Source organism: Ursus americanus, chromosome 4 (assembly GCF_024610735.1).
Source record: "Ursus americanus isolate L20-20 chromosome 4, mUrsAme1.1.p, whole genome shotgun sequence".
Classification (NCBI taxonomy): Eukaryota; Metazoa; Chordata; class Mammalia; order Carnivora; family Ursidae; genus Ursus; species Ursus americanus.
Genome location: NC_142130.1, coordinates 93,578,522 through 93,604,715, shown reverse-complemented (window position 1 = coordinate 93,604,715; position 26,194 = coordinate 93,578,522). Strand labels below are relative to the sequence as shown.

General features: G+C 43.3%; 2 protein-coding genes across 2 annotated transcripts in view; one reads left to right on the top strand and one right to left on the bottom strand.

Annotated features, from left to right (window-relative positions):
• The window catches only part of GET1 (guided entry of tail-anchored proteins factor 1), a 42,643-nt gene extending 24,414 nt beyond the window's left edge, over positions 1-18,229 (bottom strand). Inside the window, exons 1-3 of the mRNA XM_045813486.2 lie at positions 18,062-18,229; positions 16,879-16,996; positions 16,013-16,350 (exon numbers count right to left, since the gene is read on the bottom strand). The gene's annotated coding sequence lies outside the window, so the exon portion shown is untranslated. The remainder of the gene's footprint in view (positions 1-16,012; positions 16,351-16,878; positions 16,997-18,061) is intronic.
• A 341-nt stretch (positions 18,230-18,570) lies between these two features.
• Positions 18,571-24,942, top strand: HMGN1 (high mobility group nucleosome binding domain 1). Its single transcript, XM_045813528.1, has 6 exons — positions 18,571-18,742; positions 19,100-19,132; positions 19,212-19,241; positions 19,325-19,375; positions 22,383-22,511; positions 24,088-24,942. Exons 1-6 carry the CDS (start codon positions 18,728-18,730, stop codon positions 24,133-24,135), a joined length of 306 nt encoding a protein of 101 aa, XP_045669484.1. The 5' UTR covers positions 18,571-18,727; the 3' UTR covers positions 24,136-24,942.
• Positions 24,943-26,194: the final 1,252 nt, after the last annotated feature.

Here is a 26,194-nt window from a genome sequence, read left to right as displayed (position 1 = left end):
AGATTGTCTAATTTGTTGGCATATAGTTGCTCATAATGTGTTCTTAAAATCCTTTGTATTTCTTCAATGTTGGTTGTGATCTCTCCTCTTTCATTCATGATTTTGTTTTATTTATTGGGTCCTTTCTCTTTTCTTTTTGATAAGTCTGGCCAGGGGTTTATCAATCTTATTAATTCTTTCAAAGAATTAGCTCCTAGTTTCATTGATCTGTTCTACTGTTCTTTCGGTTTCTGTTTCATTGAGTTCTGCTCTAATCTTTTTTCTCTTCTCTTCCTGGGTTTAGGCTTTATTTGCTGTTCTTTCTTCAGCTCCTTTAGGTGTAAGGCTAGGTTTTGAATTTGAGACCTTTTTTATTTCTTGAGAAAGGCTCGTGTTGCTATATACTTCCCTCTTAGGAGCGCCTTTGCTGCATCCCAAAGGTTTTGAACAGTTGTTTTCATTTTGTTTCCATAAATTTGTTAAATTCTTCTTTAATTTCCTGGTTGATCCATTCATTCTTTAATACAATGCTCTTTAGCCTGCACGTATTTGAGTGCTTTCCAACTTTCTTCTTGTGATTGAGTTCAAGTTTCAAAACATTGTGGTCCAAAAATAGGCAGGGAATGATCCCAATCTTTTGGTACGGGTTGACACCTGATTTGTGACCCTGGATGCGATCTATTCTGTGCACTAGAGAAGAATGTGTATTCTGTTGCTTTAGGAAGGAATGTTCTGATTGTATCTGTGAGGTCCATATGGTCCAGTGTGTCATTCAAACCCCTTATTTCCTTGTTGAACTGCTTAGATATCTGTCCATTGCAGTGAGTGGAATATTAAAGTCCCCTATTACTGTATTATTGTCAATGTGTTTCTTTGATTTGTTATTAATTATCTTACATAATTGGCTGCTCCCGTGTTAGGGGTATAAATATTTACAATTGTTAGATCTTCTTGTTGGATAGACCCTTTAATTATGATATAGTGTCCTTCTTTTATTACAGTCTTTGGTTTAAAATCTAATTTGTCTAATATAAGGATTGCCTCCCCAGCTTTCTTTTGATGTCCATCAACATGATAAATGGTTTCCAAACCCTCACTTTCAATCCGGAGGTGTCTTTGGGTCTAAAATGAGTCTCTTGCAGGAAACCCTGTGTGGCTCAGATCGTTGAGCATCTGCGTTTGGTTCAGGTCATGATCTCCGGGTCCTGGTATTGAGCTCCACATCAGGCTCCTGCTCAGCAGGGAGTCTGCTTCTCCCTCTCCCTCTCCCCGCCCCCTGCTTGTGTGCTCTCTCCCACTCTCTCTCAAATGAATAAATAAAATCTTTTAAAAAATAAATAAAAATAAAATGAGTCTCTTGGAGACAGCATATCAATGGGTCTTGCTTTTTTATCCAATCTGATACCCTGTGTCTTTTGATTGGGGCATTTAGCCCATTTACATTCAGAGTAACTATTGAGAGATGAATTTAGTGCCATTGTATTACCTATAAAGTCACTGTTTCTGTATATTGATTCTGTTCCTTTCTGGTGTATGTTACTTTTAGGCTCTCTCTTTGCTTGAAGGATCCCTTTTAATATTTCTCATAGGGCTGGTTTGTTCATCACAAATTCTTTTAGTTTCTCTTTGTCCTGGAAGCTTTTTATCTCTCCTTCTATTTTGAATGACAGCCTAAGTGTCTGTTTGTCCTGGAAGCTTTTTATCTCTCCTTCTATTTTGAATGACATTCTAGCTGGATAAAGTATTCTTGGCTGCATATTTTTCTTACTTAGCACCCTGAATATATCATGCCAGTCTTTTCTGGTCTACCAGGACTCTGCATAGGACTGCTACCAATCTAATGTTTCTACCCTTGTAGGTTATGGGCCTCTTGTTCTGAGTTGCTTTCAGGATTTTCTCTTTGCCTCTAAGATCCGCAAGTTTCACTACTGTATGTCGGGGTGTTGACTTATTTTTATTGATTTTGAGGGGGTTCCTCTGTGCCTCTTGGACTTGGATGCCTGTTTCCTTCCCCAGATTAGGGAAGTTCTCCACTATAATTTGTTTCAACATACCTTCTGGCATCTCCCCCTCTTTTCTCTTCTTCTGGGATCCTAATTATTCTAATATTGTTTTGCTTTATGGTATCACTTATCTCTGGAATTCTCCCCTCGTGATCCAGTAGTTATCTCTCTTTTTCTCAGCTTCTTTATTCTCCATCATTTCATCTTCTATATCACTAATTCTCTCTTCTGCCTCATTTATCCTAGCAGTTAGAGCCTCCATTTTTTATTGCATCTCATTAATAGCCTTTTTTGTTTCGACTTGATTAGATCTTAGTTCTGTTATTTCTCCAGAAAGGGATTCTCTAGTATCTTGTATGCTTTTTTCAAGCCCAGCTAGTAACTTTATAATCGTTATTCTGAACTCTAGTTCTGACATCTTACTTATGTCCATACTGATTATGTCCCTGGCAGTCAGTACTGCCTTTTATTCTCTTTTTTGAGGTGAGTTTTTCTGTTTTGTCATTCTGTCCAGAGAAGTATAGATGAGCAAGAGAACAAAATACTAAAATAGCAACAACAACCCCAGAGAAATATATACTAAACAAATCAGAAGAGACCCAAAACCAAAAAAAAAAAAAAGTTTTCTAATTAACATATAATGTATTATTTGTTTCAGGTGTACAGGTCTGTGATTCATCAGTCTTATATAATACCCAGTGCTCATCACAACACATACCCTCCCCAATGTCCATCACCCAGTTACCCCAGCCCATCCCCCCCTCCCCTCCAGCAACCTTCAATTTATTTCCTAAGATTAAGAGTGTCTTATGGCTTTCTCTCTGTGGTTTTGTCTTGTTTCATGAAAAAAAAATTTTTTTTTAAGAATATAATCAGACAGGTGAACCGAATAGAGCAATACACTAGATCCTGTCTGTATTTTGGTCTGTTTGTTAGAAAACTAGATCCCAAAATTTAAAGAAAGAAAAAATTATGTATGTACAAAAAGAAAATTAAATACAATGAAAGGCTAGAATATAACTGTAAAAATTAAAAAAGACCCAAAAAGGGGGAAAAATAAGGAATATAAACAGACAGGTGAACAGAACAGAGCAATACACTATATCCTGAATGTATTGTCATCAGTTTGTTAGAAGACTCTATATCTCAAAATTTTAAGAAAAACGTATATATATACAAAAATAAAATTAAATACATTGAATGGATAGAATGTAACTGTAAAGATGAAAATTTAAAAAGACTTTAACAAAACAAACAAAAATACAAAAAGAAAAAAAGAAGAGGAAAGAAAAAAAAACACAAGAGAATATGATCACACAGGTGAAGAGAACAGAGCCATACACTAGATTCTGGGTGTATTTTGGTCTTTTTGTTAGAAGAAACTGCATCCCAAAAGTGTAAAAAAGAAAAGCTTATATATATACAAAAATAAAATTAAATACAATGAAAGGATAGAATGTAACTGTAAATATAAAAATTAAAAATATTTTTAAAAGGAGTTGATAAAATAAGAAATTCATTGAAAAAGGAATGAGGAGAAAAAAATAAAATGAAAGACTAAAGAATCGTGGGCAAAAACCCATGAATTCTATATACTGTTTTCCCCTAGGCTGAAATATGGCAGTTCTCTATGATCGGTAACCTTGGTCTCAGCCGGATGTTCTTGCTGAACCTTTGCGGGAGGGGCCTGTTGCACTGAGTCTCAAGTGTCTTTGCTCCAGATGGAGTTGCAACCCCCTTGCCAGGGGGTCAGGCTAAGCAGTCTGCCCCGGATTGCTCTTTGTGGCTTTTGTTCCCTGAAGGCTTACCGTGCTGCTTTAGAGGATGAGAATGAAAACGATGGCCTCCCAATCTCCAGCCCGGAGCCGAGAGCTTGGGGCCCCACTCCTCAATGCGCCCTCAGGGAAAAGCAGTCAATCACTCCTGTCTCCCTGGTCTCTGTCGGCACTCTGTGCTCACCTGGACTGTGACTGAGCACTTCTGTCTCAGGCAGGCGACCCCATTTCAAGTCTCCAAACCCTGCAGACTGCAGCAGCGCACTCCTGTGCTTCTCCTTCCTGGGGAGGAAGGGGGTGCTCGCTCATTCTGCCATTTTTTTGGGCCCCTGCTCGGAGACCAGTTGCCCAACTGAGTGGTGGTTTGGGGTTTATGGCAACCCCGAGCTGAGAGCTCACTCCTGGGCTCGCTGATTGCAGCTGGCTTCCCCGCTCCAATACCTGGGAAATCTGCCACCCTCAGACACCCCCAGTCTTCCTGTGACCCTGGGGATCCTGAGACCACACTGTCCCACATAGCATCCCTCCCCCGTTCACCACCTGAGCGCCTTTCAGGCAGAGACGGCCCTCACTAGAACAGACTTCTAAAAGTTCTGATTTGCCCTCCGGGGCTATATCACTTTCCGGATGCCAGCTTTCAGAGGCTCCCCACCCCGCCATTTATCTTCCCATGTATCACCTCGGATTCACTTCTCCACACCTCCTACCTCACAGAAAGTGGTCACTTTTCCATTTGGAGAGTTGCAGCTATTCTTTTCTTCAATCTCCAGTTGAGTGTGCAGGTGTTCAGAAGAATTTGATGGCTATTCTAGCTGAATTCCTGGGGCCTGATGAAACTAAGGTCTCCTACTCCTCCACCATCTTGGACTCTTCCCTACTCAGAATGTCCAATTCTTATAAACACTTGCCTTTAAGCCAATTAAATAGAGCTCTTTTACAAATTAATTTTAACAATACCATCCAGAGACAGTGAAAAAACCTCACATTTATAACACACGTGGACACATATACACAAACAAGATGCAAACAAAATCTAGCCTTTGTTTCATTAATATTTGTGGAGAGGACATTAAAGACCCAATTTTCAAATAGCTCCCTTTTATTAAAACAAATTAAATTGCAAGGTAGCATTATAATTATGGATCCATGAATTAGTCATTTCCCATTTTGAATATAACATGGCTGGTTTTGTCCAAAGATGGCAAAAGCTACAGCAACAAATAAACCAAACGAGGCCCAGAATACCTCTGTGAGTGTTGGTTCCTCTCAGAAGCCAAGTGCTTCACTGACTCAACCCAACAGCTTCCTACTTTCTGGTTACTTAATCTTACAGCCTGCTTTCTTTAATTGTGTGCACAAGAAAAATAATTTGGGGGTCGCCTGGCTGGCTCAGTTGGTAGAGGATGCAACTCTTGATCTAGGGGTTGTAAGTTCAAGGCCCACACTGGAGATTACTCAAAATAAAATCTTAAAAAACAAACAAACAAACAAGAACTGATTTAGACATGTCAAAAGGACCCTGCCTGGGCCATCCAAGACAGGTTATCCTTAAATTTTTCCACTGGGGTGCCTGGATGACTCAGTCAGCCGGGTGTTCAACTCTTGGTGTTAGCTCAGGTCTTGGTCTCGGGGTCTTGATCTCAGGGTCATGAGGTCAGCCCCATGTTGTTTAAAAAAAAAAAAAAAGTTCCCTGCTTGAGTAAGCACTTGCAAGTAGAGGCTCCCTATGTGTCGTACATACAGCTTACTGGAGTTCCTGTGGGTGGTTGTTGGTTTTCTGGGAGCTGTTTGGCTTTTCAAGCACAATTCCCTACTCATTTTGGTTTCCATTTTGGAATAAGGCTTGGGCAAAATCTAAGGATGTTGAGTGTGATGGATCAAGAGGGTAGTGCTTGCGAGTGTCACTTCCAAATAGCCATACTACACTCTTATGCGTCTCAGTTTCCCCAGTGGGCTCTAAGACCATTGAGGGGGCTGGGGCACCTGGGCGGCTCAGTCAGTTAAGTGTCTGACTGTTGATCTCAGCTCAGGTCTTGATCGCAGGGTTGTGAGTTCAAGCCCTGTGCTGGGGTCCACACTAGGTATGGAGCCTACTTAAAAAAAAAGAAAAAAGAAAAAAAAGACCACTGAGTACGGCTCGAAGCACTGGGTGATCAATTCTTAGGTATGTGTCCCTGGACGAGCCAATCGCTAATTATCTTAGGAGATGGGAAATCCCTATGGGACCCTACACATCTCAAGGAATACCCTCAGGCCCTTCCGCTCGGCTTTCAGTCGCTTGAAAGTGCCTGCAGGCCAGAAAGAGCAAGTGCCCCTTTTCTTCGGAGCTGAGTGATTCAGTCTCTCATATTTCTAGCCAGAAAATTTACTCAAGCCTTATATTAATAACATCAATTAGTATAATGTCAAATTAAAACAAGCTACCCATAATGCCAACTTCTCTAGATTATTCCCACCTAGAGAACATTACCAGTGAGCCTTAACAGCTTGAATAAAAGTCAGGACTGTTAAGCTGAGGATGTCTGGATATCAGCAGAACGCACCAGATAAACCTGTGAGGTGCTAAGAAGCTAGAGGGGCACAAAGGGGCCCTGCTGATACCAAGCAGCAGGCCTGGAGGACCCCCAGGTGTTTCTCAGGCTAGCTGCTCTGATATCCTGCCCACTGCGCCAAGAGATGCCGATGCAAAATGAACAAAACTTAAATTTTAAAGAGAAAAGAAATGTTTCATTCTAGCCCAAGTTAGGGCAGCTGCTAGGAAAACACGCTCTTCACAGGGACGGAAGTGCTCTGGAGAATGAATAGTTTTTACAGGGTTATATACTTTTATATCCTGTAAAAGCTCAAAAGATTATAGATTAGCATATAGGCAGGAATCACAAGTCTTACCACAAAGGAATGCAGGGAGTAGAAGTATTGATCGATATCTCGGGACAACTCGGTTTCCCTTTAGGCTACTTATTCACAAAGCAGGTGTAGAATGCATGGATGGTTGGGCCATTAATCAGGCTTTTGGTTTAAACAAAGTTTCTGTACAGTCATGCTGACTTAGAAAGAAATCTAAACTGACACCCCTTGTATATCAGGCCCTTAGAGAGTTTTTCTCTCATCACTGCAAATTTCTGCTTCAAGAAAACGTCAAGTGTTCAACAGTGGTAGAATGAATTCTTTCTGTGGAATGGCGTCTTGGCCGGTAGGTGAGGCTGAACTCACCAAACTGAAAGACAGGCTTGGAGCTTGTCCCTCCCCCTGTCCCTGCTGCTGGACCATCCGCAGCTATAGTCAGACTACTGGCTCCTCTACTCACTAGAGACTTAGTTCGGTGAATTAGGAAGGACAAACAACTCATGAAGTGATAGCATTTCCTCCTGCCTTCCTGTCTCCCTCCCCAGCGTCTGCCTCTCAGGCAGAGGAAGAGGGCATCCCTGTTCTCCACCCCCTACCAGACCACACTACAACACCAGCACATCCCTCAAGTAAGAGGATCTCCAATTCCTGGCAAGGCAAGAATTTGACAAAAAACAAACAAGCAAACAAACAAAAACCCTGAAGAATGTCCCTGACTGTGCAGCAGAGGAGGGAGAGAACCAGCAGTACCCGGCCTTCGAAGACAACCCAATTTGAACAACTCAGATCTCTCCTACTGCTTCATTTGGATAGCTCTCGAAAAGAGCACTAACAATTAAAGGCTGAGTTATTCTACTAACATGTGGAAAGAAAGTATGAAAGCCAGAACATCTCTGTATCAATCAGTCTATATCTAGTTCAGGTTAAGCCAGCAATCACGCCCCTCCTACCTCTGCTTCCATTGTCACATCTTCTCTGACCCTCCTATGTTCCTCCTTATTGAGTGAAGTGGATCCAGATGGATAAGACAGGATAATCTTCCTCCCCATTTAAAAACCTTTAACTTCATTACATCTGTAAAGTCCTTTGGGCTACAAAAGGTAACATAGTCACAGGTCCTGGCCATCAAACAGTGGACATCTGGGGGAGCAGGGCATTATTCTGCCTACTATAAAGACCATATCATTGTGAAAACGAACCAAGATGACAACAAGAACAACTCCACAGAGAAGCAGCCTCTTATCAGCTTATTCATGAACTTGGTGTTGAAATGTCAGAGGGAGGCCACAAGGTTCCAAGTGCCATTGGAGAAATAATCAGAAGCACTACAATAGCTATTAGATGAGTCAAGAGACACACCTGACTGGAGAAATACGAAAAGTGGGGCATGCACCAGAGACTGAGGAATCCCCAAAGAAAGTTCAGTTGGCAATTCTGTTGTTAAAAACTTGGAGATCTCTGAGTAGAACAAATCCAATGAAGAATGTTGGTTTCTCCTAGGTATCGGTATACATCATGAAAATAACTGGATTTGAAATCCTGGTCAAGAAATGGACTTTCAATGGTCAAATACCAACAGAGATGATGGTACCAAAGATAAGCATCAAAGATCAAAGAGCCCTGTGGGTAGGCAAACAAGACGCCAAACCTTGGCAAATTTCAATGGCAATATTTACAACATTCTAAGAGCTAGATTTAAAGATGGTTCAAAACAGCAAAATTCAGCAGAAGAATCCTTCCCAACCTTAGGAAGATTAGAAATGGAATTCAGGGGGCGCCTGGGTGGCTCAGTCGTTAAGCATCTGCCTTCGGCCCAGTGCATGATCCCGCCATTCTGGGATCGAGCACCGCATCAGGCTCCTCCGCTGGGAGCCTGCTTCTTCCTCTCCCACTCCCCCTGCTTGTGTTCCCTCTCTCACTGGCTGTCTCTCTCTCTGTCAAATGAATAAATAAAATCTTTAAAAAAAAAAAAAAAGAAATGGAATTGAGGGTGGATCAATGAACGAGTCCTAGACCTGCTGCTCTACATGCTAAGTTGAGTGGTCGGGCAAACCAATCAGGTAGTGGTGAATTTGGGCAAAAGGAGGAAAACCATTTAGAGAAGTACATGTTTGGAAAAAATAGTGCTAGAATTAATATTACAGTGAGAAATACAATCCAAAGACTAGAGCCAATAACATTAAATAGTCAAAGCTGTTCACAAACTCAGAAACAGAGTGACACTGTTCATTCTGAGGAACATAATTCACCTAGGGGAACTAAATCTTTACACAACATTAGGTCTTGCAGGTCTATAATGAGACAGATATAGAACACAGAAGTACCCCATTCCTTAATTCAAAACTTGAGTCAAGTACAGCAATGGAAAAAGAAGAATCCAGTGAGTCACAGCTGCTACCAACTCCATCCAAATATCGCACTAGACGGTCAAGTTAAAAAAAAAAAAAAAAAGGTATTCAGCCTGTAGAAAATAAAGACTGGAATAGCATTACAAATGGGTCTCCATCCAGAGCAAGGTGCACAGAAAATACAAACACCATTGAGAGCAGCAGCGGGGGCTTTCATCAAATCATTGTTTGCTCAGAACTGACAGGTCCTAGAGCCTCTGACAATTCCACCTCATAGGGCTTCAGAGAATGGGTTTAGCAAGAACTATATCCATGGCTTTTATGTCAATTTTCAGCTCATCGTGACTGGGATTGGAGAAAAGAGTTCTCTAATGGAAACCAAATCTTGGTCAGAGACTCAAAGGAATGTCAGCAGTGACTAGAAATGTGTCCAGAACTTGAGTGACTTGGGGTCAGTTATTCAGAGGGGCCAATGCAAGGTGATTCCTCTTGCGACAGGCACAACCAGAAGGCAGCACTGAAATGCAAGGTGAAAGAAAGACTGCCTCGACTCTTTCCAACACAGTGAGAACAGAAAGGATACAGAGAAGTCACAATTTAGTGGAAACTGAACATACCTATTCCCAGCTTTGCCCACTTGGTTTTACTAAATGATGATGACAATGATGATGATGGTGGTGGTGGTGATGAAGATGATGATGATGATGGTGGTGGTGATGGTGGTGATGATGGTGGTGGTGGTGGTGATGATGATGATGATAGTGGTTGTGATGATGGTGGTGGTGATGGTGGTGGTGATGGTGATGATGGTGATGATGGTGATGAAGATGATGATGATAGTGGTTGTGATGATGGTAGGGGTGATGGTGGTGATGATGATGATGATAGTGGTTGTGATGGTGGTGGTGGTGGTGATGGTGGTGGTGGTGCTAGTGGTCACATACAGGGTTGAATCACAGAGCAGACTGACATTTTTTTCCATTAAGAACTAGAGGTACATCAGCGCTCAGGTGGATTAAGTAAAATCTGCAGTGTTTGTTTCGGTGACTGGCACAAACCAAGCACAGGCAGTGACCTCAAATGCACAAATTTCATGGCCTCATGGTGCTCATTAGCTGTCAGAGACTTGCATGTGTCCTGTCTGTTGGCAGCCTGCTTTAGGATCCAAGACAGCTAATGAGGAATGAAGTGTCAGGATCTCCTGGAAAACTACATTTCAGTGTAGCTGAATATTTAAGCAGTCTCGAGTGTGAGCACACAGAAGCATACGTACACGTGTGTTAGGAGATAATCAGACAGAAAAATGTAACAGCTTGTAATCTGAGCTAATTTGCTGTGTTTCCTAACTTGTTAAAAAACACATAAAAATTTTAAATGTAAATGTTAAATTATCTTTAAAAGTAGTACACTTAGTGATTGAACAACATTGTAAATGTACTAATGCCACTGGATTGTACACTTAAAAATAGTTAGCTGCAGGGGCACCTGGGTGGCTCAGTCAGTGAAGCGTCTGCCTTTGGCTCAAGTCATGATCCTAGGGTCCTGGGATCGAGTCCCGCATCAGGCTCCCTGCTCAGCAGGAGTCTGCTTCTCTCTGCCCCTCCCCCTGCTTGTGCTCTTTCACTCTTGTTCTCTCTCTCAAATAGATAAATAAAACCTTTAAAAACACAGTTGCATGTTATATGAATTTTACTTCAATTTAAGAAAAATACTGGTAGAACCAAATAACCTTTTAAATGTTTTTAAGTCTCTGTTAGGCTATGCCCTTCCGAACATGCAAAATTGAGTAGTTTAAAATACTATTAGCATTAGTGCAATTTATTTCATTTACTTCTCAAATTTTCCCAGGCTCTGGAATATGTCCAGAAGACATGTATCTCTACATAAATCTTTCATTAGCTTTCAAAATTTTTTTATTTTAAAATAATTTCAAATTTATAGAAATGTGAAAAATTAAAAATGAAGTCAAGAGTCAGGCTCATCTATTTTTGCTAACAATGCTGTATCTGGCTTCTCTGAATGGAAAGGAAAATGAGAAGACATTCAGATGGGAATAACACTTTAGATTATTTGACTATAATGAAATGTCACATTAGCTTCCCTCTCCTGTTTTTTCCTTAATGCAAATTACATCAAAGTGAAGTCTTCATCAGTTATAATGCTTCTGAGAAAGGACTCAGAAAAACACATTTATTTCAAAAGACCCTTGAACAACACAGGGGTTAGGGGAGCTAACTCCCATGCAGTTGAAAATCCATCCATAACTTCTGACTCCCCAAAAACTTAACAACTAATAGCCTATTGTTTCAGAAGTTTTACCAGTCACATTAACAGCCAATTAACACAAATTTTGTACGTTATACGTATTATATACTGTACTCTTATAATCAAGCTAGAGAAAAGAAAATTTAAAAAATCGTACGGAAGAGAAAATACGTTTACAGTACTCTAGTGTGTGTATCGAAAAAAATCTGCATATAGGTGGACCCCTGTAGTTCAAACCCATGTTGCTCCAGAGTCAAATGTATCTGAATAATGTAGAAGTAGCATTAAGAGAACTTTTTTTTTTGGCTTTTAGCTGTTATTCTGGCCAACACTCCAAACCACAGATGTGGGGCAATGTCTAACCAAAGGAAACCGTGTCCTCCTGTAGGTTACGAATGGGGCATCCCTCAAACCATGTCAGCTGAACACATTTTTACCACTGCCTCTGCCTTCAGAGTTCACAGAAACCAGGGGAACCTTGAACTCCTTCATGCGATCTCCAGAGTCAGGGATAACAAGTGCCCCTTCACAATGGAGTAGAATATTTCTGCTCAAGTCTCAAATAGTATGAAGTGGCTGCCCATTTGACGGGGTGATTCTCTCTGGAAACCACAGAAGCTGAGTGATCTGGAAGAGATGCAGGGAGTGTTCCTGAGATGAAAGTGTGCTCCCAAAATTCAAACATTGAAACCTAATCCCCATTGGGATGGTATCTGGGGGGTGGGGGGCTTTGGGAGGTGACTAGATCATGGGGGTGGAGCCCTTGTGAATGGGATCAGCGTCCTTATAAAGAGACCCCAGAGAGCTGCTTTCCCCTTTCTCCCGAGTTGAGGACACGGCGAGAACACAGCCATCTATGAACCAGGAAACAGGTTCTCACCAAACATCGCAACTACCAGAGCCTTGACCTTGGACGTCCCAGCCTCCAGAACTGCGAGAAATAAACGTCTGTTGTTTATAAGCCGCCCACAGTCTATGGTATTTTGCTACAGCAGCCGGCACAGGCTAAGAAGCTTCCTTTCCATGTTTGGAAAGGCAAGATTCACCTGCGAGCAGAAAAGAATAACATGACCAATTTGTAGCTGGCTTAGTGTTTTTCCTAAAATAGTAATCAGGACTATGGACTGTTGAACAGGAAGCTCATAATAACAGTAATTCCAATTATCTTAGCTAATAATAATTATTTATATAGTCATGAAGCCATAAAGTTTGCAACCAGGCTAGAAACATACAATGCATGGTGACTCCTACCACTATTGGTCATCTTAGGGCTGCGTTCCGGCGTTTCTGGCCAACTCATTCAGCATAGTGGTCGTCAAAAGCTCTGCATGGGGCCCTGTAGTTTTGCTCTCCTCTGCTCCCCTTGCATCTCACTCTCCCACAACAGCTGGGATACCCAACAGCGCAGTGACCAGTAGGCACTCGGTGTTCCGACATCATCTCCCTCATACCCGCTCTTGCTCACAGGCTCGTCTCACACCTACCACAGTTTATCTTCTGTCTTCGCTCCCCAGACACACTGGCCCAGAGACTGGGCTTCTCTCCAGAAGTGTGGCACAGCACAGCACAGTGGGGGCTGGAATACATTCTCAGTTCCTCTTGTCCCCTCCCCTTTCTAACTTGAACCTGGTTTCTGTCCTACCACTCACTGAAACTGCTCCATCAGGACAATCGGTGACATCGTACATTGTCAAGGTAGGGGGCACTTTACAATCTCCATGTGACCTCTCCACGGTCCTGCACACCTCTTCTTTCATCCCTCGCTGGGTGAATTGCTCCCCATCCACACAGCCTAGTGGGCACACGAGTCTCAGCCCATTGCCCTCCTTATCCTTCCTAACAGAGACCTTATTTTGCTCAGGTATCCATTCCCTCCATTCCTGGCCCTACCTCCAACTCCAGGGGTGGGTTTGATTTGATCTAAGGGTGTCCTGTTCCCCTTGCATGTGACCCAATTCTGGGCAAGAAGTAAAGGCAATCGAGAGAGGGCTTCTGGGAAAAGAGACATTCTTTCTCTGGCTGTTATAAATCTGGATGTGATGCGTGGGATTCCACTTCCAACTGAGGATGAAGCTAAGTCAGAAAGAGGCACAACAGAAGAGAGAAAAGAACCTAGACCGTGACAACACATTAAGCTGCTGAATCTTCCAGTCCAGAACATTCAGCCATGGGAGATAATCCATTTCCTTACGCTTATGCTAATTGGGTTTCTACTGCTCATAGCCAAAAGTCTCTCTCCTCTCCCTGGCCCCAGTCCCCTGAAGAGTCTTGTCAGTCCCCCGCCCCCACCACCAAAAGATATCCCAAATCCCTCCTTCCACAGACCTCCTTCCCCGAAGCCAACGTTCCTTGGCTAGACTGCTTTACAAGGTCTCTTCTGGTCAGATGTCTTCTGGCAACAACTGACTTCATGTGTTAACCTCTCAAGCTGACCTCACCTCCACTTGGGAGTCCAGACCAGTGACATCAGTTCCCACTGCAGCCCTTCATTGCTTCCTCACTGCCTCACACATCCTCGCCCCTGTCTGCTTCTCTACGCACATTTCTCTTCTTCGAACACGCCAAGGCTGACCCTACCTCAGGACCTTTGTACTAGCTGTTTCCTCTGTCCTGAAGCCTATTCCTGCAGAGCAACCAAAGGCCCAGGACACCTGACCCTTCACTTCTCCCCTCAGAGGCCCTCTCCGACTCCCCCATCGGCAGCAGCCCCATTCGGCACACCTCCAGCATGCTGCATATTGTGACACTTTTCCTTCCTTCAAGGCACCATTGCTATGTGAAAGTATCTTGTTCACGTCTTTATTGTACTCCCACTAGAATGACAGCCCCACGAGGACAGGTGGCTTAACTCCTGTGTTCACAGCTACATCCTCAGCACCTAGGACACCTGACACAGGGGAGGCAAACTGCTCACTATTATTGATTTCACTCTCTCAGTTTCCCTCGGAACCCTGCCTATCGCCAGCAGTTCTGCCTTAGATTAGGCTCGGGATTCTCCTCTCTAGACAACCTCAGTCACCCTGTACCATCAACCAGCCTGCATCAGCGCACGATTTTCCAAAGCGGGGCATGTGGAGTGCAGGGTGCAGTGGTGGTGAGGACACTTGTGCGAATGGATACAAAGATCCTGAGGGTTCTTGAGGAATTTTTAAAATGTTGTTTCCGTGCGGTTATCCGACAGTCTGGATCATCCAGCACAGAGTCTGACTTTTGACCAAGGGCTGCCTAGTTGTAGTGCGTGGGTTGGGTACGTGTTTAGTTTTAGCAACAAGTGGGCCAGCTCTCCGGTTTTATAGGAAAAGCACATCGATGTTCATGGTTATATGTTGCAGCATCCTTTGAAGGAACAAAAGACTGGACACTATTTGAAAGTCAAATCAATAGAGAATTGGTGTAAAAATGTTTGGTACATCTATACAGTGGAATACAATTCAGCAGTAAAAGAAGGACTCTGGTAAGTGCTAATAGGAAACAGACTCCATGAAGGGAAAAATGCAAGGTGCCAAACAGAGGGGAAAACAAGGGGGACAGAAAGCACAGATTCACTTGCTTGTATTCGCACAAAATATTTCTGGAAGGGTACACAAAGAGCAGCATTATTTTCTCCATGGGAGAACTAATATATAGGAGCACAAACGTGGAACAGAGACTTCTCTGGAAATAGATTTGTACCCTTAGAATTTTGAACCACATAAATATTTCTTCCAAAAATAAACAGAAATATAAAAAATGGTGTCTATAATTACCCATGTTTATACACAGGCATCACAAACCGAAATGTCTTCAGAGGCTAGGCAGAAAATACAGGTGAGAAAAACTGGCGGGACCGGGACCCTAGCAAACTGGATAGAGTGCCTTTTTACAAGTTACAAGGTCAAGTGAAGCCCTTGGAATGCACACACAAAGGAGGCCAGGAGAAGTCGAAGAGCTGAATCTGTACGTGAAATCATCTGATTTTGACATGTTACTAAAAAAAACCAACAAAACTTGAAAACTTCATTGCTAATATATATATCCAGAAATGTATACCTAAGTGCACAGCTCAATTAATATTCACAAAGTGACAGGGCACCTGGGTGGCTCAATCGGTTAAGCGTACAACTCTCAGTCTTGGCTCATGTCCTAGGGTCAAGCCCTGAGTGGGCTCTAAGCTCAGGGCAGAGTCTGCTTCAGATTCTCTCTCCCTCTCCCTCCCACTCACTCTCTTCCCCAAATAAATAAGTAAAGTCTTAATACATATATAAATAAATAAATAAATAAATAAATAAAAATAAAAGAAGACCTTGTAATGGACAATAAAAATATATGAAAAACAAAAAGATTAAAAAAGATATTCACAAAGCAAACACAACAGGGCAACCAACATCCAGACCAAGAAACAGAACATGACCAGCCCCCTAAAGTCTCTCTCATCCAGTCATAGCTCCCCACCCCGCCCCCAAAGAGGCACTAACATTCTGACTTCTAACGGACTAGATTCGTTTGCCTGCCTTCGTATGTTATATGAATGGAATCACACCATGTATTCTTTTGGATTTGGCATCTTGCTTTCACCTTTGTGTTTGTGAGACGCACCTGCACTGTTGTAAGTGTAGATGGCTCTTTGTCATGGCTAATAGTCTTCCACTCACTCATCTACTCTGCTGTTGATGGACATTTAGGCTGCTGCTGGTTGGGCCTATGAAAATAGGTCAGCTATGAATATTCTACTCATGCCTTCTAGTGAACAGATGAAAGCAATGTTGTTGGGTGTATTTCTAGGAGTGAATTACTGAGTCATGGAGTACTTGCTTACCTTTAAAAGATACTGCCAAGTGGCTTTCCTATTGAGTTCCGGTTGTTCCACATGCTTATGTTGGCCAATTAAAAAAAAAAATCTGGCCCAAAGCAAACATCATAGGCCACCGGTTTGTCACCTCTGGGCTACTGCATCTTAAATTCTCATGGGAGAAAATTTTTTAAAAGGTAAGTTCAGGGGCGCCTGGGTGGCGCAGTCGTTAAGCTTCTGCCTTTGGCTCAGGGCGTGATCCTGGCGTTCTGGGATAGAGCCCCACATCAGGCTCCTCCGCTGGGAGCCTGCTTCTTCCTCTCCCACTCCCCCTTTGTGTTCCTTCTCTCGCTGGCTGTCTCTCTCTGTCAAATAAATAAATAAAATCTTTAAAAATAAATAAACAAATAAATAAATAAAAGGTAAGTTCAGATCTCAGCCTGTCATTCTCTTCTTAAGACCTTGCAATGTCTCCTTGGATAATGGCCAAACCCCTTAGCCTGGCATCAAATGCCTTCTGCAGGTTGCCTTTCTCATTTTGCCTCTTTTCTCTAATTGTCACTGTCCATTCTCCATGGATCCACCACTGCCATTTAGCAGGCCCTGGAGGACTATCACATTCTAGTGCCTCTGCATGCCCTGGTCTGTGCTGTCCCCCCGCTTGTGGCTTCCCCTTTCCCTTGCTAGGACAGTGTGGGTGCCTTGTCTCTCCGCTAAACTACCATCCAGAGTCCTTGCCATACATGTGCTGTCTGCTGTCTCTCCACCCCAGGGCCTAACATAATGCCTGGGACAGGGCAGGTGCCACAAACTCAGTCACCTTTTTTTTTTTTTTTTTTGTAATGCAGATAGGAGTGGGGAAATAAAGAGAAAAGTGTAAATTTTAATCTTACCCGGCTCCCAGTTGTTTTCCACAGAAGCAACCACTGGCACCACTTTGAAAATTCTTCCTGAGGTGCACGATGAATGTATAACTTCATACTCAATATAGCTATATATTCAGTAGGAACCCTGTAGAAAATAAGGCAGAGATCAGAGACGGGGAGTTGCAATTTTAAACTTAAAGGTCAAGTCAGGCCTCACTGAGAGGGTGATATTTGCGCAAAGACCCTAATGAGGAAGAGAGCCACACTGGTCTGAGGCAGCAGGAACAGCAGGTGCCAAGGCTCCGAGAAGCAGGCGGTGCCTGGCCTGACTGAGAACGGGAAGGTGAAACAGAAGGCGCAGCGATGAAAATCATTGAACTGGACCAAATTGCAGGGGCTTTTATAAGCCACTCTGGACTTCAGGCTTCCATGACTGAGAAGGGAAGACGCTAGGTACTGAGGTCAGGAGGTGCAACACCTGACTAGCGGTTTTGAAATTGACTTCCTCAGTAAGCAGCTGCCTCATCTCTCTCTGTTGCAGCTCGCTATTACATGATGCGATGGTTCCATAGTTTATCCGGGCCTCTCAAATGAGGGACATCTGATCTGTTTCCTATCTTTTGGACGCAAATTACTCCAACGTTTCCTTCTTTTCAAGAATCCCAGCTGACAATTCTGATTTAAAAATGTAAGCCCACACAATTTGTCCTTTTAAACGTAATTTTCTTCTTTATTAAAGAAACTGGATAATACGCGATCTGGTTCCGGGCTTCCCAGATCACCGCCCACCCCCAGCCCCCGCCAAGCCTGATGCTCTTTTTCCACTTTAAAAAGGTGCTTAGGGGAGCAAAAACGGGCTGGAGCGGGTGTGCTTGCTTCCCGCTTCACTTCAGCGCTGGAGAGATCGGCCGGCCCAGGCGTCTGCGAGAGGACACGTCTTGGGGACGGTGGGTACCCCGGCCTCTCAAGGAACAGACGATCTAAAGAATGCGACAGAGAAAGAGCGACCCAGAGCAACCTAGCAGCGGAGCCCGGACTCCGGACAGCCGCGAGCCGAGAGACGTCGCAAAGACCAGCGCCTGCGCAGCGGCACCCGGCGCTGAGCCCGCGCGCTAGCTTTACTTCCCACGACCTCCCCTCTGGCGCCTGCGCAATAAGACCTGCTTCCCGAAGGCCTGCTTCCCGAGGGCCCATAGATAGTCTTTCTTACCGCCCGAGGAGGGAGAACTTGGCTCGCATTTGAATCCATTGTCTCTCCCTTCCCAGTTTATTAGACTAACTATAAATGTTCCATCCCAACTCACACTAGAGGAGATGAACTCGGTCCCTGGGGCTCTCTGGGCGTTAGGAGTACCCAGGTAACCAGGGAGGTTGTGGGTGGGGTCACCCGGCTATCACGTGGCGGGACTCCGCCAATCGGCGCGCAGACCGCACTTTGCGGCTCGGCTTCAAACAAACTACCGTGAGGTGAGAGCGGCCTCTGGGGCCCCGCCCCCCTCGCCTGGGTCTGGGGCCCCGCGAGACGGCGGGTGGGGGTGGGGGTGCCGGGAGCGGGGGCGGGGCGCAGTGGTCGAGTGACGGCCCGCCTCACCTATTCCGGGCGCGGGCCGCGGCGCGGTGGGCCCCACAGCCAATGGGCGGGGGCGGGGGGCGGCCCGGCCGGCGGGGAGGGGGAGCCCACGGCCGGGGGACGCGGGGGGGGGGGAGGGGGCGGGCTCCCAATCCGGTTCCATCCGGTTCTCCCACCGCCCCCGCGGCGGGTCGCAGCAGCTCGGGCGGCGGGAGGAGCGGCAGCGGCCAGGCAGCCCAGCTTCGCGAAGGCTCTCGGCGCGCCGCTGCCCGCAGGCACCCGGCACGCGCCCGCCCCGCCGCCACGATGCCCAAGAGGAAGGTGAGCGGCGGCCGCGGCCCGTACGCGCGCCCTCCGCCGCCTGGCCCGCCGCGGCCGCCCCTACGAGGCCCGAGGCCCGCCGCGCTCACGGCGGCGCTGGGCCCGACGGGCGCCCCGGGACCCGCAGCTGGCGGGCGGGCGGGCTGGCTGCGTGCGCGCGCGCGGCGGCCCGGGCGCGGCGTTCTGGAACGTTCGGCGGCCGAGGAGCCGGGTGGGAGATTCGAACGCGGCGGCGGGAAGCCGCTGACGTCACGCGGCCGGGCATTGTTCTGGCGGGCGGGCGTGGGGCGGGCGCGGGGCGCGCGGGCACTTTTGTTTGCGGGCTGCGCCCACTCGCGCGTGTGCTTCCTTCCGCAGGTCAGCTCCGCCGAGGGGGCGGCGAAGGAGGAGGTAAGAGCCCGCGCCTCTGCCGGGGGGTGGGTCCCGTTTGCGCTTCACCCCTCACTCCTTGTCCTTTTCTCTCCTAAAGCCCAAGAGGAGGTCGGCGAGGTTGTCGGCTGTAAGTAGAGCGAGCCCCGTAACCGTTTCTTTTCCGCGGGGTTGTGCCCGGTGAAGACACTCAGTGCTGCCTTTGCCTTTCAGAAACCTGCTCCTGCGAAAGTGGAAACGAAGCCAAAAAAGGCGGCCGGAAAGGTAGGCTCCAAACTTGGGAGACCGCGCGCGGTGTCTGGGAGCTGCTGCGGCGCTGCTTGACGTGTGTCTTTTTCCTACTAGAAAGCCATCCCCAGCGACTCTTAGGTCTTGTGACATTGTTAGTGATTAAGCTCTTGACTCCGAGAGTCTCAGATGTCATACTTGCCTGAAATGTGGACGTTGTCTCCTATTTTCCTACTTAAATTTTATATCGTAATGGTAACAGTGACCAACCTGTTACCTTTTCTGGGCTGGGTAAGAAAAACTAATAATAATGATATGGTGCCACTGTTTTTTTTACGAGAATATAACGTGTCGCGTTCATGGTGCTGCAGAATTTGAGACTTCAGACGACCGAAAGTACTCGTAAGTCTAGCTGACGAAGGAAATCCGTTCTGGCGTTGTTGTGTACGTCATGGTGAGCGCTGGCCCGTTGGTTGTAGACTTGTGCTTAATCCTCTTGATAACCTGAAAGCCACGGTTGAGACCTAAAGTGTAGGTTTTTGCGGATAAAGTTCTCAATCCTGTGTGCAGGGGGTACACCGAGACGGTGTTCTCGGAGAACATAAGTATTGTGTTTTGTCTGTTTTGTAACTATGTATAAAGGAGTACACTACAGCGTTTTACCCTAAGAAACTGAGTTAACCCTAACCTCGTTAGAGTTGTTTGCCTGGAATCGATTCACGATTGCATTGTTCGCATTGAAGGTCTCTGAAATGAAGTTCTGGCATTTATGTAATGTTCGAAAACTTATGTTGAGAAAGCACAGTGTATGTAAATCATTACAACTTTGATTTTGGGTGTAGCATTGAAACTGTCCTCTGCAAAGCTGTCACTGTCTTAGGGGAAATTCGTGGTATGATTAATTTCTGTGCAGTTAAAACTTGAGGGAGAGTTTGGTGTTAGACCCCTTTTGTGGAAGTATAGGTGGAAGCCTAGCACTGCATAACCAAAGGTTTTGTTTCCAACTCTTTATTTTAAACATTGTACAGAAATGAATGTGAAAGTTAAGTAGAAAGTTCTATTTTTTCTAAGTATTCAAAGAAGGTATAAGCATAGTATGTTAACTTGGTATTTCTCACACAAAAGGTGAAACAATAACTCTCTGTATAAAAAGTTAAGTAAAACAGGAACTTTTCATGAAGGCCAAAAAAATAGCGGATCTTGTTGCATAATGATGGAATGAACTGTGTACTATAATTACCCATTTTTGTTTGGGATTTTTTTAATAAACCAATTGGCTGAAGTACTGTGCCTGTTTCCCTCTTAAATTTTTCTTCCTTATTTACCCCTTCCTGTATTTTTATTTGCCCCCAAAACTTTTTTAGTGAAAATGCTCAGATTTTACCCTCAGTTGGGTTTGGGACATCAGGTGTAATCAACACATTTCTTTCTCTCACTGCGAGGCCAACAGGTAAGTCTACATGTCCATGTTCCTTGAGAAACATGTGTCAACTCAGTGTCGCCAAAGGAAAAATGTGGAGTGGGGGCTTTGTTTTACTTGCGTTTCGGTAGCACACCCTTCGTAATCCAATTTAAAGCCTTAATGGAAGGTAAATACTTGATGTGTTGATTACAGTGTAGGCACGCTGTTTTTAAAGTATATGTAAAACTCTGTGAGATTATGACTTGTATAATTTTCTTACAAGTATTTTGGGGATTGAAACATGTATTAGGAAAACATTGTTTTACTTTTTTTCATCTATTGTTCCTGTTATTAGTTAAAAGTGGTATTATTTCCATCCAGGTTATTGTGTATTTTGTTTTCACTTCTAAGGATTTACATTTTTTATACTATCGCCATAGTGGTTAGAAAATTAATGAGAAATCTCAAGAAATCAGATTATAGAATAGCTTTTAACTACAGAGGTGATTTTGACACTTCATGATATCAGTGTGTGAGGAGTGCTATCCCAAATACGTTTGTTTTCATAATTGATAGATTAATTCTGGGCCACTTGGCTGGCTCAGTCGGTAGATCATGATCTCAAAGTTGTGAATTTGAGCCCCACGTTGGGCGTAGAGCTCACTAAAAAATAATAATAATTTATGGTTCATTCTAAAGATGGTGTATTATTAGTAGCTGTCATGTTGTCTTTATATATGGAATGCCATCATTGGTTCAGAATTCGTTACACTGGTTTTTTTCCCCCAGTCTTAGCTTTGAAGTTGTGAGGTCTACCTGCATGTCTCTGTGGCTGTTTAACTCAAATATTGGTCAGTACTGACAGGGGACTTTGATACAGCTCACTGGTGACCAAACTTAATTTGGCTGTTGGTGCATTCTTTATTTACAGGGAATAAATACTAAATGTTCAAACTTCTTCCCCATTGATGGATGGTATCCAAAAAGTTTTTTGTTGCTTAACAATGGCTTAAATTTTGAATGTCTTTTATTGTCATACTAATATGTGTGCTTTTCAGATTCTTCCAACATGTAAATGAAAACGATAAACTCAATTGATCCTTTTAGCTACTCGTTACATGATATCAAGGGATTAGCTGTAGCAGGATAGTCAACCTGACCATTCACCATGGTGCTGTTTTCAGGTGAATGGTCTTACTGTGAGGGTGAATGTCTTGTCAGGACAGTGATTATTTGACAATTTGATTATTATTCAAGCTTAAGAGAACTTTGGGGATGGGTAGGGTTACAGTGGAAAGAGATTTCCTCCACCTGTTCTTCCCCTCGTTGGTTCGGTCGTGTGGAACTTGAGAGACTAGTGGGTTACTGAGGAGGTGGAGGAGGAGTGTAGCCCAGCCTTGAGGGTTACTCAGGGTAAGCCTAGTGAGACTTGATAGTGCGAGTTCTGTTGCAGTTCTGGGCATACAGTGTTGTCCTGACTAGCGCGGACGGACTTTGAGGTGTCTTCTGTAAAAGATGGGTCTTGTCACTCAGGCTGCTGTGCGACCTAGCATTAACATGGCAGCTGTTGGGGACACTATAGCAAGTGAGAAAATGTAAGTGCCAAGGTTATACTTAAAATATATTCTTAATGTACCCTAGGATAAATCTTCAGACAAAAAAGTGCAAACAAAGGGGAAAAGGGGAGCAAAGGGAAAACAGGCTGAAGTGGCTAACCAAGAAGCGAAAGAAGACTTACCTGCAGAAAACGGAGAAACTAAAGATGAGGAGGTCAGAAGTGTTTTGTGTTGTTGATTTGGACTCTGAACAGATGATAAGTTATATATTTTTATATAGCAGATAAGACCGTCTTTGTTTAAAAAATATTAAAGCTTTGTATAGTGACTCCCAAGTGAATAGACAGGTGGTTTTTATGAATTAGATCGTATTTGAAAATGTATATGTTGCTGGCTTCTTTAAATGAGTGAACAAGAAATTTTAATATGCTCAGAACTTCACCAGTAACACATCCACTATCGTACTCAGGGCTCATTAATGTAATTACTTGTGTGTGTTTTAAAAATTATTTAATTTACTAAGTGATTTAATACTCTTTTTTCTTTCACATAATCTTGGGACTTTGTTTAAAGAAATATTCTAGGCTCTTTTTATTATTGCCATCTCTAGATCTGCTGTAATTTTTTATTATCTAGATATTACTTCAAAAATGTTTTGAATCCATTCCTTATTTGGCACATTTTTCCCATTTCATTTTTGATAAAGAAGTCCAGTTTTCTTAAAAGTGTCTGCTTCTGTTAGGACTAAATAACTTAAATCAAGCAAATAAAAAGACTTGGTGTCCTTATTCTTTACCTTTTTAAGTCATAAAAAGAAGATACTTTTTCTTAAACAAGTAGGCTACAAGTTTTGATAAATAATTTTTCTTAAGCCAAGCCTTTTTCTTTTTTAATGTTATATTGGTTAAACCTGGAAAGATAAATAATTCAGGGTATTTTTAAAACTTTTAGATTTATAGATCAAATGTTAGAACAACCCAAGTACTTATTTCTGATTTGTGGAGTCTAATCAGAATTTACTTTTAATTGGTAGTTCTAACCACACATCAAATATTATGTGATGTTGAGATGAGATTAGTAGTCTAGTTATAAGGGAAGAATTTGACCTTCTAATACGCGTTATCACACTACACCTGTTTTTCATGGTGATTGTGTTCTCGAAGGTTGAATACTGAACAGTTGCACATGGAGGAAACAAAGGGTTAGATTTCTGCAGCACTCTGGTAACATTTCCATCAACCCATCGAGACATAGCCTTATTTTATGTGTTTTCGTTGAATACATGTTGATGATACATTAGCATTGAACTTGGGGCCAACAGAAACAGCACTGTAATTTATGCCTGAATGAATCTCTCTGACATGTGTATTTTCTCCATAAGGGACATCACAACGTTCTTGCGCTTGGTAGACAGTTATTATATTTGTCAAGCCAACATCATCAAGAAGCACAAAAAAGATGTGAAATGTGTGGTACTAAATAAACTGCAAAAAAGGCACCAGTTCAGAACTAAAACCACCACCCCAGCTGGGAAGGCACATGTTGATGAACCAGAAAAATGCTTTTAAGTCCGTGGAAGTGCCAGGAGTATTGATTTTGGGGTTACAAATAAATTTTAGTGAATAGGCAAATCGACAAATACACAATCTACATGTAATGAGGATCGTCTGTATTTCCGAGATCTAATCTATATAAGTTAAACTTACATTACATTAAATGTTGAAGCTCTCAAAGATCATTATAATGACACAAATCAAGTATTTGATTATTACTTTTCCTTTGATTTGCAGAGTCCAGCCTCCGATGAAGCAGGAGAGAAAGAAGCCAAGTCCGATTAATACGCATACCATGTCTTATCAGTGGTCCCTGTCTCCCTTCTTGTACAATCCAGAGGAATATTTTTATCAACTATTTTGTAAATGCAAGTTTTTTAGTAGCTCTAGAAACATTTTTAAGAAGGAGGGAATCCCACCTCATCCCATTTTTTAAGTGTAAATGCTTTTTTTTAAGAGGTGAAATCATTTGCTGGTTGTTTATTTTTTGGTACAACCAGGAAATAGTGGGATATTGAATGTGGGAGGCTTTGATTGTCTTGGGTGTCAGCTCAACATTCCATAGATGGGGTAGTTTTTATATCCTATAATACCAAGCATACTAAATGGCATTTTGGAGTCAGTCGTGCATTTAATATGTCTTGAATATTTTAAATTACTTCTGTTCCCGTGTTGTTTTTGGTAGAATTGTTTCCTAAAGAAAACCACTCCTAGATCTTGGCTCTCCCTGTCAGAATTCTTGTGCAGTCTGTCACATCTTGGTCGTGGTAGTCCAGTTTTCCTAGTAACACTGTTAATGTGCTGTGCAAGATTGAAAATTTGAGTATGTAGTGTATATGATATTAAATTGTGAATTAATGGGACTTAACAATGTAACAGTGTATCAGCATTTGAAGATATTGGTACTTGATATACTGTTAAGGAAAATTTGCCTCCAAATTTTAAGCTGGAAGGTCACTGGAATAACTTCTAGAAAAGAATTACAACTACATGATTTTTTAGATTTTCGGTACGTATGTTAAGAATTGTGTACAAATTGAAATGTCTGTACTGATCCTCAGAACAACCAATAAAAACTCAATTATGAAACAACTTCGTGAAGCACATAAATCAAGTTCTGGCTTGAATTTTATCCAAAGAATTACCACATTTGTTCTCCCAGAGTTTTCTTAAAATTTGAAAGTGGACTATTTGATTTTTTTGTAATGCTTGCACATGTACAGTGTGCTTTGAAGATGTTTGTGTGCTTCAGTTGGTTTAATGGTGGGCAAACTGGCCAGCATCCTCTGAAGCAAACTAAATACATATTTATTTGGCCTTCATATTCAGCTTACAGGTACTGAATGGGCTAAAACTACATCTAGTGTGGTTTGAGATTTCATACATACCGCACTTCTGTTTTGCCATCTAAGTAGTCTTCAGAGCTGCTGGTGGACACCTGCACTGATTGGGCAAATGCAAACCCAGGGCCAGAGAAAGCACCAGGCCAAGGTCACCACCGAACGGGGGAAGACCTGGAAACTGTGTAAACCTCACTATGCTTGGCATGTTATTTTGCCCTGGAATGATTCAGGGGTGGGGGGCAAGAATGCTCTAGAAACAGGAGTCCTGAGGGATCACAGCTCTGCAAGACCGCATGAGTGGCCATGTTGAGCAGACTTCACAGGGACTGGTGAAGTGTGACCTTCAGTGAAACCACAGGATGTCAATGGAAAGAGGATGTTGACTTGGGATAAACGGACACCCAAAGGAGCCTGTGGTGACCACTAGGGAATGGGAGGGGCCCAGGAGCCAGGTTCCCCTGTTGCTGGTGGTGGTTACTCTGTGGAGCTGCCGCAACCATGATAAACACAGATTTATTCAATTTCTAAGTATAGACGGCACGGGGTTTGGGATATGTAAATGGAAGCATTGAACTGAAAACCTCTCCCGGTGTATGGATACTTAGTACAGTTTCATTGCACCAGAATTTCTCTAGCACCTCTCTCTTGGTAGCAGTTCAAAGTGGTATCTAAAAACCAATGGGAAGAAAACTAGAATTTTAACCCTTCCACCTGTCTGGCAGCATTCGTCTGTATTACCCAACCCTCAGTACCCTGAGGAACAGTCATCATTGTTTACAGTCACAGGAAGATTTCCTCAATTGTTCTGAACTCATTGCTAATAATAAAGAGATTTACTAGTTTTCTAAAAAAATAGTATACCAGGGTTGGTTTTGTTTTTACTTATAGATACCTAAAAGATTGTTCTTTGTAGAAAATTGGAATGGGGATTCTTGCAGATCCTACTTGCCTTGAGCGTTATCCTTTTATGAAAAAATGAACCCTCACCTGGATGTTGTCTT

Bases quoted from the DNA above. Each gene is read 5' to 3' on its own strand.
- HMGN1 (XM_045813528.1), top strand. The intron at 19,133-19,211 runs GTAAGAGCCCGC...TCTCTCCTAAAG, and splicing joins AGGGGGCGGCGAAGGAGGAG to CCCAAGAGGAGGTCGGCGAG. The intron at 19,376-22,382 runs GTAGGCTCCAAA...AATGTACCCTAG, and splicing joins CAAAAAAGGCGGCCGGAAAG to GATAAATCTTCAGACAAAAA.